General features: G+C 39.6%; 1 protein-coding gene across 3 annotated transcripts in view; it reads left to right on the forward strand.

The window, feature by feature from the left end:
* The first annotated feature begins 179 nt into the window (after positions 1-179).
* tep1 (telomerase-associated protein 1) overlaps positions 180-17,219 on the forward strand; it is a 36,900-nt gene continuing 19,860 nt past the window's right edge. For 2 of the 3 annotated variants that reach the window (XM_085139312.1, XM_085139313.1), the window contains exons 1-24: positions 486-686; positions 1,398-1,934; positions 2,045-2,227; positions 2,349-2,498; positions 4,438-4,602; positions 4,688-4,825; positions 5,119-5,190; positions 6,535-6,647; positions 7,151-7,308; positions 7,662-7,771; positions 7,895-7,973; positions 9,967-10,159; positions 10,498-10,774; positions 10,890-11,042; positions 11,207-11,275; positions 11,733-11,851; positions 11,976-12,044; positions 12,978-13,121; positions 13,203-13,494; positions 15,066-15,187; positions 15,339-15,452; positions 15,905-16,022; positions 16,166-16,354; positions 16,951-17,138. In XM_085139312.1, coding sequence (XP_084995438.1) covers positions 1,398-1,934; positions 2,045-2,227; positions 2,349-2,498; positions 4,438-4,602; positions 4,688-4,825; positions 5,119-5,190; positions 6,535-6,647; positions 7,151-7,308; positions 7,662-7,771; positions 7,895-7,973; positions 9,967-10,159; positions 10,498-10,774; positions 10,890-11,042; positions 11,207-11,275; positions 11,733-11,851; positions 11,976-12,044; positions 12,978-13,121; positions 13,203-13,494; positions 15,066-15,187; positions 15,339-15,452; positions 15,905-16,022; positions 16,166-16,354; positions 16,951-17,138 — 3,752 coding nt within the window. In that variant the 5' untranslated portion in view covers positions 486-686. Of the gene's footprint in view, positions 292-485; positions 687-1,397; positions 1,935-2,044; positions 2,228-2,348; positions 2,499-4,437; positions 4,603-4,687; positions 4,826-5,118; positions 5,191-6,534; positions 6,648-7,150; positions 7,309-7,661; positions 7,772-7,894; positions 7,974-9,966; positions 10,160-10,497; positions 10,775-10,889; positions 11,043-11,206; positions 11,276-11,732; positions 11,852-11,975; positions 12,045-12,977; positions 13,122-13,202; positions 13,495-15,065; positions 15,188-15,338; positions 15,453-15,904; positions 16,023-16,165; positions 16,355-16,950; positions 17,139-17,219 lie in introns of those variants that run through there. The other variant, XM_085139314.1, reaches the window with a different exon arrangement.

Here is a 17,219-nt window from a genome sequence, read left to right on the forward strand (position 1 = left end):
TGGCTAGCCGCGCTGCTTCCTCAAAACAAACTACCACAGAACGAGGTGGACGGATTAACTTCGAAACGACCCGTAATATGGTAAAATACTCGGATGGACAGTTTAAATTATCCCAACTGCCCAGTAACGTGGCCTTGTGAAAGGAGTAGTTGAAGTTCGACGTGTCTCCTCCGGCCTCAGTTCGTCCTCACTATCCACATTTTCCTTTCTCTTTTGATGTACCCGTTCTGGCTGCTGCAGCGGAAATAGAGCGTTTGCGTTTCCTCTTTGCGCCTCAGTCCGGCATTTACGGTAACTTCATCATCCATAATAACTTTATTATTTTTTGAACATTAAACAGCTTAGATATGTTTTATGGTGTTATTTGTTTATCTAAGATTGTTATCTTTTTCAAATAAATATATCTGAACTTATTGCGCGTGACAGTTGTTCTTTTCTGGTCGACACACATATGTCCGGTATTACGGTAATAAAAAAAAAAAAAACTCGTATTACGAACACAGTATTCTGACCAATCACTGGTCTTTTGATAGCCGGCTGACAGGACAGGTGTTTGTATGACAGCCGTTTACAGGAAATCAGTGGATACTCTTGACTTGAAGGGGCTTCGAAACAGAAAATAACGTCTGACGGAAACGTTGTATATCAAACTCTCTACCCACGGAGTTGAAATTGTGGGTTTTGCGGTGAGTTTCCTGTGTCTAGCAATCGTCCTTGTAGCTAACCACGCCTATGAAAACTTGAGTCACTGCAAAGAACGAAACATTTGCTCCCATATTGAATTCAGCTGAAAATGTTGTGCTGTGTTTGCATTTGACAGTTCATTCATTGCAGCTAATGTTCTTTCCGTATAACTTATATCAGTGTTTGTTTTATTTCTGACTTTGGTGGGTAATTTTACTGCCCTTATTCTTGTTGTTTACACATGGATAATTGTCAAATCGATTACATAACATGAGTTGTTGTTTTTGTTTTTTTGTTTTTTAATCCAAAACAAACCCTGGAGAGCACCGCACCAAGTTTAAACGTCGTAGTCCCAATTATGTGTCAGTTTAGCAAGTTTTACTTTAGTTTCGAGCTGCGTTTGCGGTCTGCTTCAAGGCCCCTTTATATTTGGATTTATATTTGACATATTTATATTTGTTCGCATTTCTGCATGTTATCCATGCATTATTCTGTATGTTTCCCAATGACACTATCTACAGTCTGTTGGGCATCATGTTTTCAGACTTTGTTCCTGTAATATGGTTCACGCCCTTAGATACAATAAAACAGTGCTTGTTCAAACAGTAGAAGGAATCCTGCCACTCAATACTCTGTGCTCTCTAGGATTATATGGCTTGTGACTGAGAGGAGAGGAGTGGCTTTTTGACATTCTGATCTCTCTTTTTCTGCAGATGAGTGCTCTGACTTTGCAGTCAGCAAGCCTGGCCCCAGGAGTGCAGAAGCAGCAGCAGGCAACATGTGGGAGAAGTTTGACTTCAAATTATTCTCCCCCAAGTCTGGAGAATAAGTTCTTAGCTCAAACCTCCACAATAATGCCCCAGCTTTCCTCCCCACTCAAAGATTTTGCAGCACAACCTTCCTCTTGCTCCTCTCTCCAACCCTCCAAACTATCTTCCACCTCATCCTCCCTTCTCTCCACCTCTTCCTTTGCAGCCTCCTTCACTTCTCCCCTCCTAAGCACCCAGAACAAGCTCCTAGACAGTAACTTATCTCATCATTCTTTTTCCTTGACCTCCTCAGTCCCTAATGACTCTTTGCTCCCCACATCCCTGGCCAGTGGTGCTCTACTCACTAACTTTGCTCAAACTCCTTCATTCTTCCACCATGATCTCATGAGTAAAGAAGAGAAAAGGGATGATGGATGGGATCCAGATGATAGATATGAGATATCTGAAGTGATGCCTTTCAGTTTTGAAGAAACAAGTGTGGTACATGAAATATTCCTCATTCCTCTTTAAACATAAAATCATAACACATCAACTTTTATTAAAACTTTTGTTGTATGTCATTTTTAATTTAATTTGTTCTGCACAAGCAGATTTCTGAGGATGAAGATAATGAGGCTGAAGAAATTGATGCTGAGAAAACTATGGACTTGCCTGTACTGGAAACAGAGTTGATGGGACAAGAACTTGAACAAACTGAGGTTGTCAGACAGGAGGAATTTGGAGAGGTCGAAAGAGGAAACGAGAAGGCCGAAGAGGAGCTGAAAGACAAAAAGGTTATAGAGAATAATTTATTTGTGTTGGTGTCGCCAAGTTTATATTTCTGTAGACCGGTGCTCCCTAATTGAACTCCTGGGTGCTGATTAAAGTGACTCCTTGATTTTGTCTGTCCTTCAGTATTTCCTCTTGAACATTGTGTGTTGCTCTCTGGTCAATGAGAGCACAGCTCCAGGCCAGAAGGACTGGGACTCAGAGGACAGTGTTTGGACCAGAATCACAAACCTGGCAAAGGATATTTCTGCCTATGACCCACAGTTTCTTCTGAAGGTATGCATGAGAACTAAATTTTTAATATTTTAACTCCACCAGGACTTCATTATCATGTCAATATGGTAGAAAAGCAAATTAAAAAACACAAAACATAAACACTCAACACCATGTGACAACGGGATAAATCTACTATGACTGTATATATCACAGACAATATTAAATTATTGCTCTGTTTCAGGATAATATTGCCTGCACAAATGTGTTGTTATAATGGAGTGCATTACTAGCTACATGCAAATTAGCTAACTCTTTTACAGTCTCCTCATGTAGGTCATGAGGAGATCTGCAAAGACTTTCCAGACTTAATTCCCACAAGCCTGTATTGTTGGTTGAATTTACAAATGTCTTTAGTTCAACCCAGGATAAAAAATAACATGGTTTATCACAAGGTCGCACAGCTTCCAACATGCAAATTGTCAGTTTGCATTAAGGTGTGCCCAACATGTAACAAGAGCTTTACTTTCTTGGATGTTCAGAATATTTTCATAGACTATTTCACTGTACTCATGCTAACTATTTAGAGCCAGAAATGATCCCATTTGGACAACAGGATAGAGCATTGAGTTACCAACTAAAGGTAACAACCTGGTTTGCAAGCTGCATCCAAAAACTGTACAGATAAGACTGTACTGTTAGCATTCAGATGCTAAAATCACACTGATCAAAACTGAAAAAGAAATATCCTCCTCCTACACCAGATCATCTGCCTCCATCTCACCCTGTCTCTAGCATCCCCCTCAGTCACACCAGCCCATGTCCTGCATGTCCTGCTTCACGTCATTCACAAATCTTACGGCAGCTGCTTATTGCACATCCTTGGTACACTGTATCTGCTATCCCTCTTCTTCACATCCAGACTATCTCAGCTTTGCTTCTCTAACTTTGTATCCAAATTGCTCAGCTCAGCTGATATACTCATCTCTAATCCTGTCCATCCCGGTCACTCCTCCTGTCTTTTTGTCAGTGCCACAGACTCCAAACCATACATCATAGTGGGTCTCACTGCCATCTTATAAATCTTACCTTTAACTCTTGCTGCTATCCTATTGATACAAACGACTCCTAACACTCATCTCTCCACCTACTCCACACTGCCTGCACTCTCTTCTTCACCTCTCTTGTGCACTGTACATTGCTTTGGATGGTTAAAGTCAGGTATTTAAACTCATCTACCTTGACCACCACTTCTCCTTTCAGCTTTGCTGAACAAGCCTTATTATTAGTGGGATAATGTGATTAACAATGCTCAAAGTTCCAGCAGCAAAACATGGTAGAGCAGTCCAGTTCAGTGGTTTAAGTTAGCAGAGATAAGACTTAGAAGATGGCAGTCAGCTATAGCTGTCTATGTTTGCATACCTAACTGTAAGTCTTACCAATATATCTTCAAGATGAACTATGAACCCACTGAACACATGTTGTGTTTTAATCAGATAAGCCATAAAAAATTTCCCAAAGGGTCCAACAGGGTAAAAACAGTAGAAAATCCAGTTTAATCACTCATATCAGAGGTGAGGGATAGCACAATCAGTTTTAGCTGCCATCGATTAAATTAGCCACGTCCCTAACTCTATCAAAGCGAGCGAGTTATAAAACAACAGCAACAAAAAATATCATCCCTCTTAGAGTTGTTATGAAGAAGGAAATTACTCATAGAGACCAGAACCTACTTTTTAATGCTAATAGTTGAGCATTTTTAGTGAGAGTGAATTGCTTCTGGAGCCAGGCTGAAGGGCTCATTGAGGGAACTGCAGTTTTGGGTGGTTTTTCCACTTTGGTGTTTGCTTAATTTTTCAGCCCTGATGCACACACATCAGGTATTCTCAAATAACCAATTTAAAGTGGTGCGTCATGAGAGTAAGCACAGCTAATGAATGGTACACAGCAGGGCCATAATCATGTATATCATATATTATATGGTCTGTCTGCTCCAATCTAGGTGGCACTTTACACTCGACAGAAGCTAAATATTCGGATCACTGCGAACTTCCTATTGGCTCTGGCTGCCAACCTGCCGCCCACCAAGCCACATGTCCGCAGATACTTCTGTGCTGCTGTACAGCTGCCGTCTGATTGGCTGGAAATAGTCAGAATCTACAGTACAGTAAGTCATAATGATTATCTGTTGTATGGTCTGGACGATCTGGATGTACCAAGTCTGTCTTCACACTACAATCTGATGTTTCCAGTGCTTCAGCCGCTCTCTGCCGATGTGCCTGAAGAAGGCAATGGCTGACAAGTTCAAGCAGTTCAGCGAGTATCAGCTGGCCAAATACAACACACGCAAGCACCGCTGTAAGCACAACCGCAACAAGCGCAAAGCAAAGGTACACATTCACTGATTATGTTCTCTCCTAAACTTTTAAGGTCTCAATGTGGAAATTAAGGCCTAACCAAGTAATACTAATTTCACCACCTCTTTAGTGGGGAAAAAACTTTAGTACTAGAGATGAACACTTTGCTTTTATTGTTTTTACTGAGTTCTGCCTCACTGACTCAACCAGAAAAAACTGCTTGTGGTTTCTGTGTTTGTGCAGCTGACTCTAAATTCACTTCTTATACATACATGCTTTAAATATCTGTATCTGACCATACTTATTATGGCATCTGTGACTTCCAGAAGCCAACCGATAAACAGATGAAGGAGTGGGCGGACTTGATCAGATCAAATACATCAATTCTGAAGAACTTTGTAAGTCAATACACTTTACTGTTGTGTCACTAAATAAGGCGCTTACTTTCAGTTCCTTTCTGTCTTTCTATTTTTTTTAGTTACTGTTTAATGAAGTACTTTCTTAAAATAGACCTATTATGCTGGTTCTTATTTCCTGTCATATATACAAGGATATAACCAGGCTTTACTAATTAGTGAGGCCCAGAACTTTATTTTCTCTTAATGTTTTATATTTAAGTCATAGTGCTTGTGTTTCAGTGACTAGCAGAAAAGGCTACACTTTTGAGGAGACAACATCCTGCTTTTTCAAGAGTAACTGTGTATATAGAAATATGTATACGGAGTTTTGTGTGTATAAAACAATTAATTAAAACAAAATACAGATTCATTCATTCACTAGAAAATAAACTAGCACAAGGGAAAAGTTACTTAATCCATATTTCTGTCTCTCCTGTGCCAGTGGCTCACTCTTCCTTCCTAAACCAAACAATTATCCATTCTTATGAGTCATGCTTCAACCAAACCCCCCAAACACAATCCAGTGAGAGGAACACCACGGTGGGCCGTAACTCTTTCGAATTTCCAAGGAGTTATTTTAAAGTGAAAATCATCTTGAGCATCACACAATGATTCATGTCACCAACTACTGTAATAGGCATACTTTGCTAGCACGCAGTTGTCCCGCCTTTTGCCTTGAGCACAAAAGCTCCACACACCTGCTGTTCAAACCAGTTTTTGACAGACGACCAATCAGGAAAAAGTTGACTTAAAATGAGAAGAGCTAAAACAACTTGTTTCATAGAGAGTATGAGTTGTTCATATCATGAAAATCTCCTAACTACTAAGAAACTGCAGCTTCTGGCCTTCCAGTAGTGTGCACCTTTATGATTTTATGAGTGAAGCCAGCAGCAGGGGAAGAGTCACCTGACTGCTATCAGAATTATCAATACTGTATTTGTGAAAACTAAAATAAAATGTGCTTAGTTTTGTCATGTAAATAATTATATTTTGCTGTTTATGTCAATTTTCTACACGTCTTTACTGAGCATGGTTGGATGTGCACCTCCTGCTGCAAGCTTCTGTGCAATGGGCTTAATCATAAACGCAATGGATCTCATAGATTAAGCAAACTCTTTTCTGACCTAAAGGGAAAAGTGCTAAAATGGTTCATATAAAAAGAAAGGACAAGGTTGTGAGATCATTTAGTGCAGATTGAGTTGAAAAAGTTCCTGCTAAACAACTGAAAAAATGAATGACTCATTCATCATTTTTGTTGCTGCTTTTGTTCTCTTGAAGAGCCGTTTCTACTTTTGTTTAAACGTCAGCTATGGCTGCTTTATTTGTGTCTGTGATTGGATGCAGTTGCGGTTAAAGGTGGTGGATAAGAAGCAGAGCGAGTTCAGCATAAAGAAGATGATTAAGAGGCTTCACATCAAAGAACCGGCTGAACACGTTATGGCCATCCTGGGAAAAAAGTAAGACCTGCAGAATTGTGCTTCAGAGTTTGTTTCCTTTTACGTTGCATAAGCACATAAAAAAACAAACAAAAAAAAAACATGTAATTCTCATGCTGTTTAATTATGCTTCGTCCACAAGTCCTAATTTTTTTCTGGTGATTGACACCTTGTATCTGTTTAGTTGTATGTTTACAGATGCTTGTCACCATATCTGTTCAAGAACCATTTATTAAAATCTTTCTGTACTGGCTATAAATGCTGGAGATAGGAAGTTAAAGTCTTGCTAAAAATATAAATGTATGCAGTGTTTTCATTTTTTTTGCACTAGAGGTGCATTATCCTTTCTAATTTATAAGATAGCCGGTATGTCTCAGAGAAATGAATTTGTACTCAATTCTTTGTAAAATGCAGCACATTTTTGTTGCAGTTCCTGTTTTGACCCTCTTTGATATTTATTCTTTAGAGAAATTAAGGTAGAAATCAGGTGCATATAAAAATGCAGTGTTTTTTGTTGTTATCAGGTATCCAGCTGATGTGAAGGCATTCACACACAGTGGAATGAAAGGCGTGTGGGACAGGGAGAGAGCTGGGCAGCGAATGAAACTTAAGGAGCCGCAGACATGGGAACGGCTGCTCAGTATGGAGGGCAACAAGGCCGCCACCTGGGAGAAGCTCATAGGTCTGAAAAACAAAAAGCTTAGGCGTTCTATTGAACTGAACAACGTGCACGGGCTTGTTGACCACAGCAGTGCAACCACTGAATCACTTTACCAAGCACATGATGACAGGAAAAAAATGCATCATCTTTCCCTCTGTGTGTTCAGTGTGTTTCAGAGGTTCATTCCCTCAAGTTAAAAGCCCTCAATCATTCTTTACAACACATCAATGAATTTTATGTTTAAATTAGTTATTTAATATTTAGTACAGCAGACTTTAAAGTAGACAGAGCATGCGTGTATACATAACCTGCAAATACTCAAAGATAAACATGATTACACACACAGACAGACAGATAATGTCTCCCCTTCGCAGACACCAAGTCTCTTCCATTCATGGCCATGCTGAGAAATCTGAGGAACATGATTACTAAGGGCATCAGTGAGGCTCATCATAACAAGATCCTCAGCAGACTGACCAATGAGGTGAAACACACTATAAATCTTTATTTTAAAATATATTAAAAGCGAGTAAAAGATGAGTGAAATTGTTTTGCTGTTGAAATTAGCTCATCAGGTTCTCTGTAACTATTTGTAATTTGTTTACAGAAAGCAGTTGTTCAGAGCCGACAGTTTCCTTTTAGATTCCTTGCTGCCTACAAAGTCATCATGGAGCTCTACGCTATTGGTGAGATGCACTATAGTGCAAAAAAACTTCCATATTCATTATTAAATTAGTATTAGGCTATTTAAATTTAGATGATTCATTGGAATGTATAATTTGGACCAAATATTGGGTGTAATGTGAATTGGGGAGGCGGGGTACCCTACAGTCACAGCTGGGATATTTGGGATATATATATATATATATATATATATATATATATATATATATTTTTTTTTTTTTTTTTTTTTTTTGCCAATTGACTGCTATTGACTCTGACAATCAGGTGATTAATTGGCACCTTATATTAGGGATGGGAATCAAGAACCAACTCTTGTAAAGAACCGGTTCCTAGTCGTCCAATTTCTTGGAACTGTTAGTCTGCTTGCCTATCAATTCCCCTAGTATCAGCTGATTTCAGTTCATGTGTCTAAGAAGGAAAAGATTGGCGCAGTCTGCAGCATAGATATGGACCTTGCTTTTATTTTTATTGCACAAAAGGATGAGAGCACGAAGTGGAAACTGCGTCCAGGACAGAAACAATTGCATTATGCTGCTAACAGAACCTCAACTTATTTCAAGCACTTGCGCTGACAGCATGCTTACACTAAGCTATTCAAGAACCCACAGTGATGTTAAAGCTGAGTGAATGTCAACACAGACCCAGCAGCCTGACCCTGAACTTCAACAGGTTCACTGATGAGCCGTAAGGCTTCAGCCTCCTTTTCTATTGGTTTTTGTTTCTACAGTAGAATTACTGTGGTCATCTCTGCTGGTTTTCATCATTGCTTTGTGTTCATATTTAAATACTGAGGGAAAATCATATGTGTGTCATTATTAGGATAGGGATTTGTGTTTGTATGTGGGGCTCTAGGCTAAGGTTTATGCTATTAACTGGTTATTATGTGTCAGTGCGTTTCAGCATGAAAGTTGCACTGTCAAAGTAACAGAACGAGTAGTATAATGAATTACTTAATTGCTCACAGGAGAAGGTAACACACTGCATTACCTTTATGAAAAGTGTTCTGTATGATATGTGTAATACATTACATTTTTAAATAATGATCACAACACCATTTACAACAAAGACAGCAAATACCTCCAACATTCACAAACATTTGACCGCAGAGCATGCAATTTATTTGCAAAAATGCAATGTCTTTGACATGCTGCTTAGAGATGGTGTTGGCTGTCAAAGCAGAGCCGATGAAAATCACTAATAAATCAAATTGATAATTGATATTGACAATGGAATTGCAATTGCTGAATTCATATAGTTCTGATCTGGTTAGGGCCTGTGCTATAGGGCAACTTCCAGCTTTTACTCCCCAAAACCAAATTGCAGCATTATTTGAAGTGAGCCCTAGTACCATCTCCAAATTGAAGGCCAAGTTTCAACGGTGGATGTCAGAGATGGGCCATGAAGAGGGCATCCCAAGAAGACAATAACACAGGAAGACAGTTTCCTCATCCTGGCAGCACTAGGAACTGTAGGCAGTCTTCTACAGTCTTGGGGCCAATTGGGAACAGCCAGTCTCTAGTCTGAGAGGGCTGTCATGTCTGCCCTTTACTGTTAGGCCCAATTGTACTGGTGTCTGCAACATGTAGACTGTAAGCAATGAGTTTACAATCTGAATCAACTTCAGGCATCCAATCCAATAAACTACACCAAGCAAGAGTCAATAGCAGAATAAGCTGTTTGTGATTAGCAGAGAAATTTTGGGAGGTTACTCAACTCTTCTGCTCAACCCACAAATACATTTTCATTACAAAAATAGGACCATTTAATGTGAAATAAACAGGCTTTCCAACAGTTTAAGATTTATTGCTAAGAGCATTGTTGCAACTAAGAATTAATCGACCACACACAAATTTTCATACTTTTTCTGCTAAGTTTATGTGACCAGTTTTAAACTAAAATATGTCAGCAAAATGACACAAAACCTAACCCTCCATAGATGAGGTGAAAAACAAAAAAACACACATAACACTTCTTTCAATCTTTTTTTTCTTTTAGCCTCTGCAGCACAGCAACAACTACCCTCTGCCAACAAGATCCTGATGGACATCCTGAAGAAGATTCCCAAAAGCCAGCGCTTACAGCGGCTGACGTGGGAAACTACTAAAAAGAGCAGGATCAGGCTGACACTCAGGGTGCCGTTTATCTCTCGAATGTATAGAATGAAGAAGGCCCAGCTCATAAAAGCCAAGTATGTGAATGTTATTTGTGAGTTGGTGATAATTACGTTTCCTTTTAGCTTTAGTTAATTTTTGGAAAAAACAAACAAAAACAAAAACATTCCTGGTTTGCTAATCTTTACACTGCATTGTTTGGATGTTTTCTATATATAATTTGCTTTTGCAGTGATGCACAGGTTACAAAAGCATCACATGAAGAAAATGTAATTATATACTGCCACAAAACTGCTTATAATGAGATTGAAAATGTTTTATGTTGCAGATCTGTTCAGATTAAAATGTATTTGGTAGTGAGAAAAAGAATCAATCTGCACAGAGTGTAAGACTAAAGTTTTCTGTATGTGTGCAGTCAGAGGAACTACACTGTTGCACTGTTGGACCGTTACCGTAAAGCTCTGGAGACTGCCGTTCAGATCTCCTGTCGTCAAAACGTGCCTCCGCTCCCTGGACGGACACTCATCCTGCTCTCTCCGGGCATCTATTACGATCAGTCTGCGATCCAGAAACTGGACTTCTGCCTGCCTCCTGACCCAGAGGAACAAGAAAATGAAGAAAAAGAGGCAGAAAACCCAAAACCGAAACGCAGGAAGACGAATATCGAGGATCCTGACAAACTCACTCCAAGTGTAACTCCCTGTATTTTTATTTTTATTTTTTTTTGTGTCTGGAAAAAGTTTGGCATATTAAAATGACCAAACCTGTTAACCTCTCCACCCATTTATTTATCATGTATCTTGACAGAAGATGGAGGTTGCAGTTTTGCTCGCTCTGATGATCTCCAGCAGTACAGAGGATTGTGAGTTGTGCATAACTTATTCCAATCAGTGGGAAGAAGCAAAGCTGAAGTCTGATGTCCTGTTGGAAAATGTCAGAAGTGTGCTCAAGCAAATAAAGGTCCAAATTCTGTTTTAGCATCTTATTCTTTATTTGTTTTTGATTTGAGTAATGAAGATTATTGCTATTATTATTGTTCTTAAACCAAGCATGGTAAACTATACTTATATTTGTTGATAGAGGACAACTGTGCAAACTGCTATAAAGTTTGTTTTCTTTTGCAGAACATTTATGAAAACAACTCTGAAGAATGTGACTCTGCTTACTTTGACAGAATATTAAAGAGCAAAAAGGTTAGTTTATTTTTCATGTGTAGTTTGTGATGATGCGTTTGCCTGCAGAGGTGTAACACAGGAGTTGTTTTCACCTACACTTTCAGTTTTCTGTTTCACGCTTTCTCTAACATCTCTCTGAACTGTATTTTTGTACTCTCTGCCATATCGTTTTTTATTTTTATAACAAAAATATTTAATATGATTCGTTTTTAAATAATCCTGCTGTATCCTTACTGTTAACTTCTCACCTTTCACTCACAAACAGCAGCTTTAATAATAGACTTAAGTTACTGTTTTCATTGCCTTGATGGGTCATGAGCTTTACAGTTGCAGGATTTTTCTTGCCTGTACATGGCACAGATGAGTATCTACAGCTCCTGTAAGAAGGTGGCACAGTACTGTTTTTCTGCCTGCTTTTCAGGTTCATTCACATAAGTTTCTTTCTTAAATCGCTTAAATACTTTTGAAACCTCAGGTGAGCAACGTCATCGTGCTGTCTGAGTCCTGGCTAAGTGCAGAAGTCAGCTTTGCCATCAGGAACTACAAGACGGAAATAAACAGCAGTTCCCTTGTAGTGCACATTTGTTCAGATAGGTAATGGTGTTTTTTTGTTTGTTTGTTTGTTTTAATTTTTGCTATTCTGTCAGGAACAGCAAAAACAGTCATCACTGGGATAATAAAACTCAAATATGCAATAATTTGCAATGTTCGGTTTTAGTAATGGAAACTCAGAAACCCTCGACAGGAACCACGTAGTGCTGACAGGCTTCAGTGAGCAGGTGCTGAGGTAAAATGCATAATTTTGTATTATTCATACAAACGATATAAATGTTGCATCCATTGGCACAGTAAGGTGTTATAATCATACTGATAACAACAAGCGTTTATTTTACTTGATGTTTAGTCATCATTCATCTTTTAGCCAATATGATCATTTACTTTCTTGCCACAATGAAACCATTGATGCCACTTCTATATTTTTTTTTTTTTGGTTGAGTGTGAAACTGGAATCAACAGCTGGTTAGCTTAGCTTAACACGAAGCTGGAGAAAAAGAACCTCTTGAGTAAAATGTAATATCACATTTGTTTAATGTCCTGAAAAAATAATAATAATAGCAGCAGGTTACTCTGTTAAGCCATTATCTCAACACTATTATTAGAGTTACAGTGGAAAGATGCAAAATATATGGGAAGAAACATCGTAAAACTCCAGCTAGGACCTGTACTGAGCACTCACTGTTGAAGATGTTTGTCAATGTGCTTCTGGAAGCACATCACAGGCGTCTGGAAACACCTCGAGGAAGCATAAGTTAAATGAACTTTTATTTTCATCCTGACGTGAAAACTGCACGTTTTCAGCAGTTAAACCAATTTAAAAGGATCCTTATAAGTTTTGGATGAGATTAACAAAGTTTATAAGGATTTTTATTTAAAGTAAGGCTTTAAAACCTTACATTGTATAATGTAATGACAGAATATAAGGTTTAAAAAAGGTTTTTCCACTGGAACGTCCAGTGATTAAGTGGAAGGGGCAGCTGCTCACACCGAAAGTGTGCCCCTCCCATAGACAGAACCTGCCTTTAGTGTTCCTTTGTTTCTAGTTGTTGCTAAGCTAAGATGACCAGCTGCATATTATTGTGTGGATACAACAAATGTTTATAGTTATCAAGAAAGTCAATAAATATTTCCTCCCTAATTCTTTTTTTCACTATTTGACCAGGTTTGTGGCAGAGAGAGGATCTTCCAGGCTGCTCGATCACGTGGAGCATTTGGACAAATTATATAACATTCCTCCACCAGAGGGGGGTCAACACTCTCAGACCACGAGCAATGTGGTCTCAATACCAACAAGCCCAAAATTAAGGTATGTTTATATTTTAAGATGTTTTTTTCCCCCCCTATTTCTCCTCATTAGTTTAACTGTAGTTCCTCCCTCCATCCTCAGATGGCAAGGTGTGCGGGTGTTCATCTCCTCCACATTCAGAGACATGCACTCTGAACGCGACATCTTGGTGCGGAGCGTCTTCCCAGAGCTACGCCGGCGCGCTGCACCACACTGCCTCTACTTGCAAGAGGTAGAACTGCGTTGGGGTGTGACAGAGGAGGAGTCTGAGCGGGCCTCAGAGTTATGCCTGTCAGAGGTGTGTCGCAGCCAAATGCTGGTGGGAATCCTCGGGGAGAGATACGGTCAGGTGCCCCCCAAACCTGACCTACCAGACCTCCCACAGTACAGCTGGGTAAGACTTATGGAACAGACGTAACAGGAAAAGCTCTGTAAATGTGACCGGAAAAATACTGGAAAGTACAGAACAAACAGAAACATATTCTGACCAAACCTGTCGCACCGACACTAAACTTAAATGGATTAAGTTATGATCTTATAGAAGAAATCTTTGTAATAATTAAGGGAATGACAGTTGAGTCCAACAATACAAGAATTATAATCCTATATTCCAGACATTAAACAACCAGAGTTCTGCCTACATGAATTATAACATTTGTAGAAAATGGTACCAACTACCTATCCCCACAAGCTGCATGTCTTTGGACGGTGGGAGGAAGCCGGAGTACCCGGAGGGAACCCACGCAAACACGGGGAGAACATGCAAACTCCACACAGAAAGACCCCGGCCTGATGGTGGAATTGAACTCAGGACCTTCTTGCGGTGCAGCAACAGTGCTAACCACCGTGCCACCGTTAGGATAGGTTAATTGGATAATCCAAATTGCCACTAGGTGTGAATGTGCGAGTGAATGTGAGTGTGAATGGTTGTCTGTCCCTGTGTGTTGGCCCTGCGACAGACTGGCGACCTGTCCAGGGTGTACCCTGCCTCTCGCCCTATGACAGCTGGGATAGGCTCCAGCGCCCCCCGCGACCCTGAAAAGGATAAGCGGAAGTGAATGGATGGATGGATGGTACCAACTATCTTACTAACAACTTACTTTATGCCATATTTATATACATATAAAATTAGATGTTACATTTTAGATACCAAGAGCAGCATATTATAAAGGCAGCCTCTGTGAGAACCAGTTTGCCTCAAAGTGTTTTATATTGTAAAGTAAAGGCCCTAAAATATTAAAAAGAAACACCAACAGGCACGGGGGTTAGCACTGTTGCCTCACAGCAAGTAGGTCCTGAGTTCAATTCTACCATCAGTCCAGGGTCTTTCTGTGTGGAGTTTGCATGTTCTCCCCGTGTTTGCGTGGGTTCTCCCTGGGTACTCTGGCTTCCTCCCACTGTCCAAAGACATGCACTTAGTGGGGTTAGGTTAATTGAGGTCTTTGTCTATGTGTTAGCCCTGCGACAGACTAGCTCTGTACCCTGCCTCTTGCCCTAAGACAGCTGGGAAAAGCTCCAGCTGACCCTGAAAGGGATGAGCGTAAGCGAATGCATGGATGGATGGACCAACAAGCACCTGATCCTCTATAACGACAGGCTTAGTGACTCTGGGAGGGAAAAACTCCCTTTTAACAGGGAAAAAATCTCAAGCAGAACCAGGCTCAAGGAGATAAATTAGCACAGTAATTAACTTCATTGATGATAGTTACTTCGATAGGTGTTTAATAACTTTATATAACTTGTGAAATGAGTGATTATTCATATTAGTGATTACATGAAGGTTAAGAAACCTAAAGTGCTGTAGTAGTGCATAACATATAACATTAGAGACAAAAACATCAAGCATAACAATAAATGTGTCACATACCTGGCATGTTAAGATGTACAAACTAAATTTAATGGTGACTTTTGTTTTAAGTTATAAATCTGAGTTGAACTGAAAGATGAATAATGTATTCTTTGCAGCTGGCCTCAGCCCCAGCAGGTCTGTCCATCACAGAGATGGAAATCCGTCAGTTTCAGGCTCTTTATCCCGACGTAGCACACCAGCGAATGCTTTGCTACTTTAGAGAGCCGAACATCATCAAGTATGTAGTTTAATATTTTAATCTGATGTTTTTATACATTTTATACATGTTGGGTTTTTGTTTTGGGGGGTTGATTTAAGTATAGCAGTCCAACAGCAATATAGCAGAAATGCATCACATTACTTTATCCAGTATTTCTATTGGTGTTCAGTTCAGTTCCTGTGGCTTGGAGATCACATTTTGCTCCTGAATCAACGGACGCTGCACATAAAATGGCCTCTCTGAAGGGAAGACTCTTGTCCAGTGATGTCAAGGTCACTGAAAAGTGAGTTGTCTCAATCATGCTTATAGCACTAAAGCCATAATCTAAGTAGTTTAAAAGTATGCTCTTTCACTGTATGCTCTCTGCTTTTGTTTTTTGGTCTTAAATGTTATGTTTGTACCAAAGTTAAAAGCCTTAAAAGATGAGCAGGTAGGGAACAGGTCTGCAAGTTGCACCAGTTGTATTTTACTTATTTATGTGTTTCACCCCACAGACCATAATAAATAACTGATAAGTTTGATGTGTTTATGTTAATTAATTATAAGGACATCTCCAGAGTCGCCTGGAAATGTCCAGGTTTCTGTTTGGATCTCTATTGGATAAATTAAATATTTAAATTAAATTTAATAAGAAAATTAACTTGTTTTGTTCCTGCTTTTCAGTCCTGAAAGAGTCAGTTAGCATTCAGCTTTTAGAAATGAAACCACATTTCACTAAATTTCTCTGTGGTATAGTTATTCGTGTGAGTGGGGAGGCGTTGTGGATGGGAAACCATATCTGAAAAACTTGGAGGACTTTGGCAACGCTGTGCTGGAGGACCTTTGGATGGCTGTCAAAAAGCTGTTTGTCGACGTGAGTCTGATAAGCTCTGATTTTGCTTGTAGAGGTAGAATCTTCTGATATGATCCACTTCCGTATCTTTATTCTTAGATTTTCTGCAATGCTGCACATTACTAATCGGCTCAATAAACACTTTATAATTACACATCTCACAGGAGGCTGAGGAGGCTGAGGCTGCATCAGAGGTGTTGGAGCAGGAGGTCCACCAGGAAGCAATGCAGAGGCAGTTTTTTGGCAGGTCGAAGCTCCTGTCTAACGCTGTGGATTTGGTGGAGCAGGCCCAGACCAAAGGAGGGATGATTGTGGTGGAGGCAGGACCTGGAGAAGGCAAAACTGTCTTCATGGTAAATTTCTGAAAGACTTTTAACCTGCATGTGTAGGAGGTGGACATAATGAAAGAAACACAACATGAAGGCATCAAAATTGATTATGGTGCCTGAACTTTTTGAATGTTTTAGAACAAGGTAGATTTTCTGGCATTTTTGCTTGTAACTAATTGATTAATTGATTGGCAGTTTCCGCTCCAAGTTGCATAACAAGCCAACAGTCAGTTATTATCTTGTGCACTTCTCAAAGACTCAAGCTCAAAAACTTTTAGGTAAGGAATGGTTTCATTCTCTGTACCAGGCAATCCCAATTCTCATAAGAGGCCAAACATCTTCATCTGAAAAGAAATGTGTTTGAGTTCACGTACTTAGTCTTTAGGAATATTTATTCATAACACACAGGAAAAGACCCAAGGAAACTGAGTTAACGATAAAAACGATTAAAAAAATAACCATAAAACCCCCGAAAACCATAGATTTCACACCTGACCCTCAACTCGAACTTTGTATCTTGATATTTTTATTTTGTTTCATTAGCTTTTGAGCTGGTATTCAGAGCTCATATGGTCAAATATATTCTGGCCTAAATGTATATTTATTGTTTCCACACACAGGCTGCTCTAGCTGAGGCCCTCAGGACTGGAGTTAAGTCCAAGAAAAACCTCGTCTGCGATGTAATCTCTTACTCTACAGCCGCCAGCCAATCAGCACACTCTGTGGAAAAACTCCTTCGGTGTCTTGTTAAGTGGCTGAGAAAGATAAAGGGCACAGAGGAGGAATTGCCTTTTCCTCACTCGTATAAGTAAGTAACTTTTTGGTCATGTAATCTGTTCCCTTACAGTGGTTTCCAGCTGTCTGTTTCATGACCGATTTTTTTTCTTCC

The sequence above is a fragment of the Neolamprologus multifasciatus genome, chromosome 18 (assembly GCF_963576455.1).
Source record: "Neolamprologus multifasciatus chromosome 18, fNeoMul1.2, whole genome shotgun sequence".
In the NCBI taxonomy this organism is placed as follows: domain Eukaryota; kingdom Metazoa; phylum Chordata; class Actinopteri; order Cichliformes; family Cichlidae; genus Neolamprologus; species Neolamprologus multifasciatus.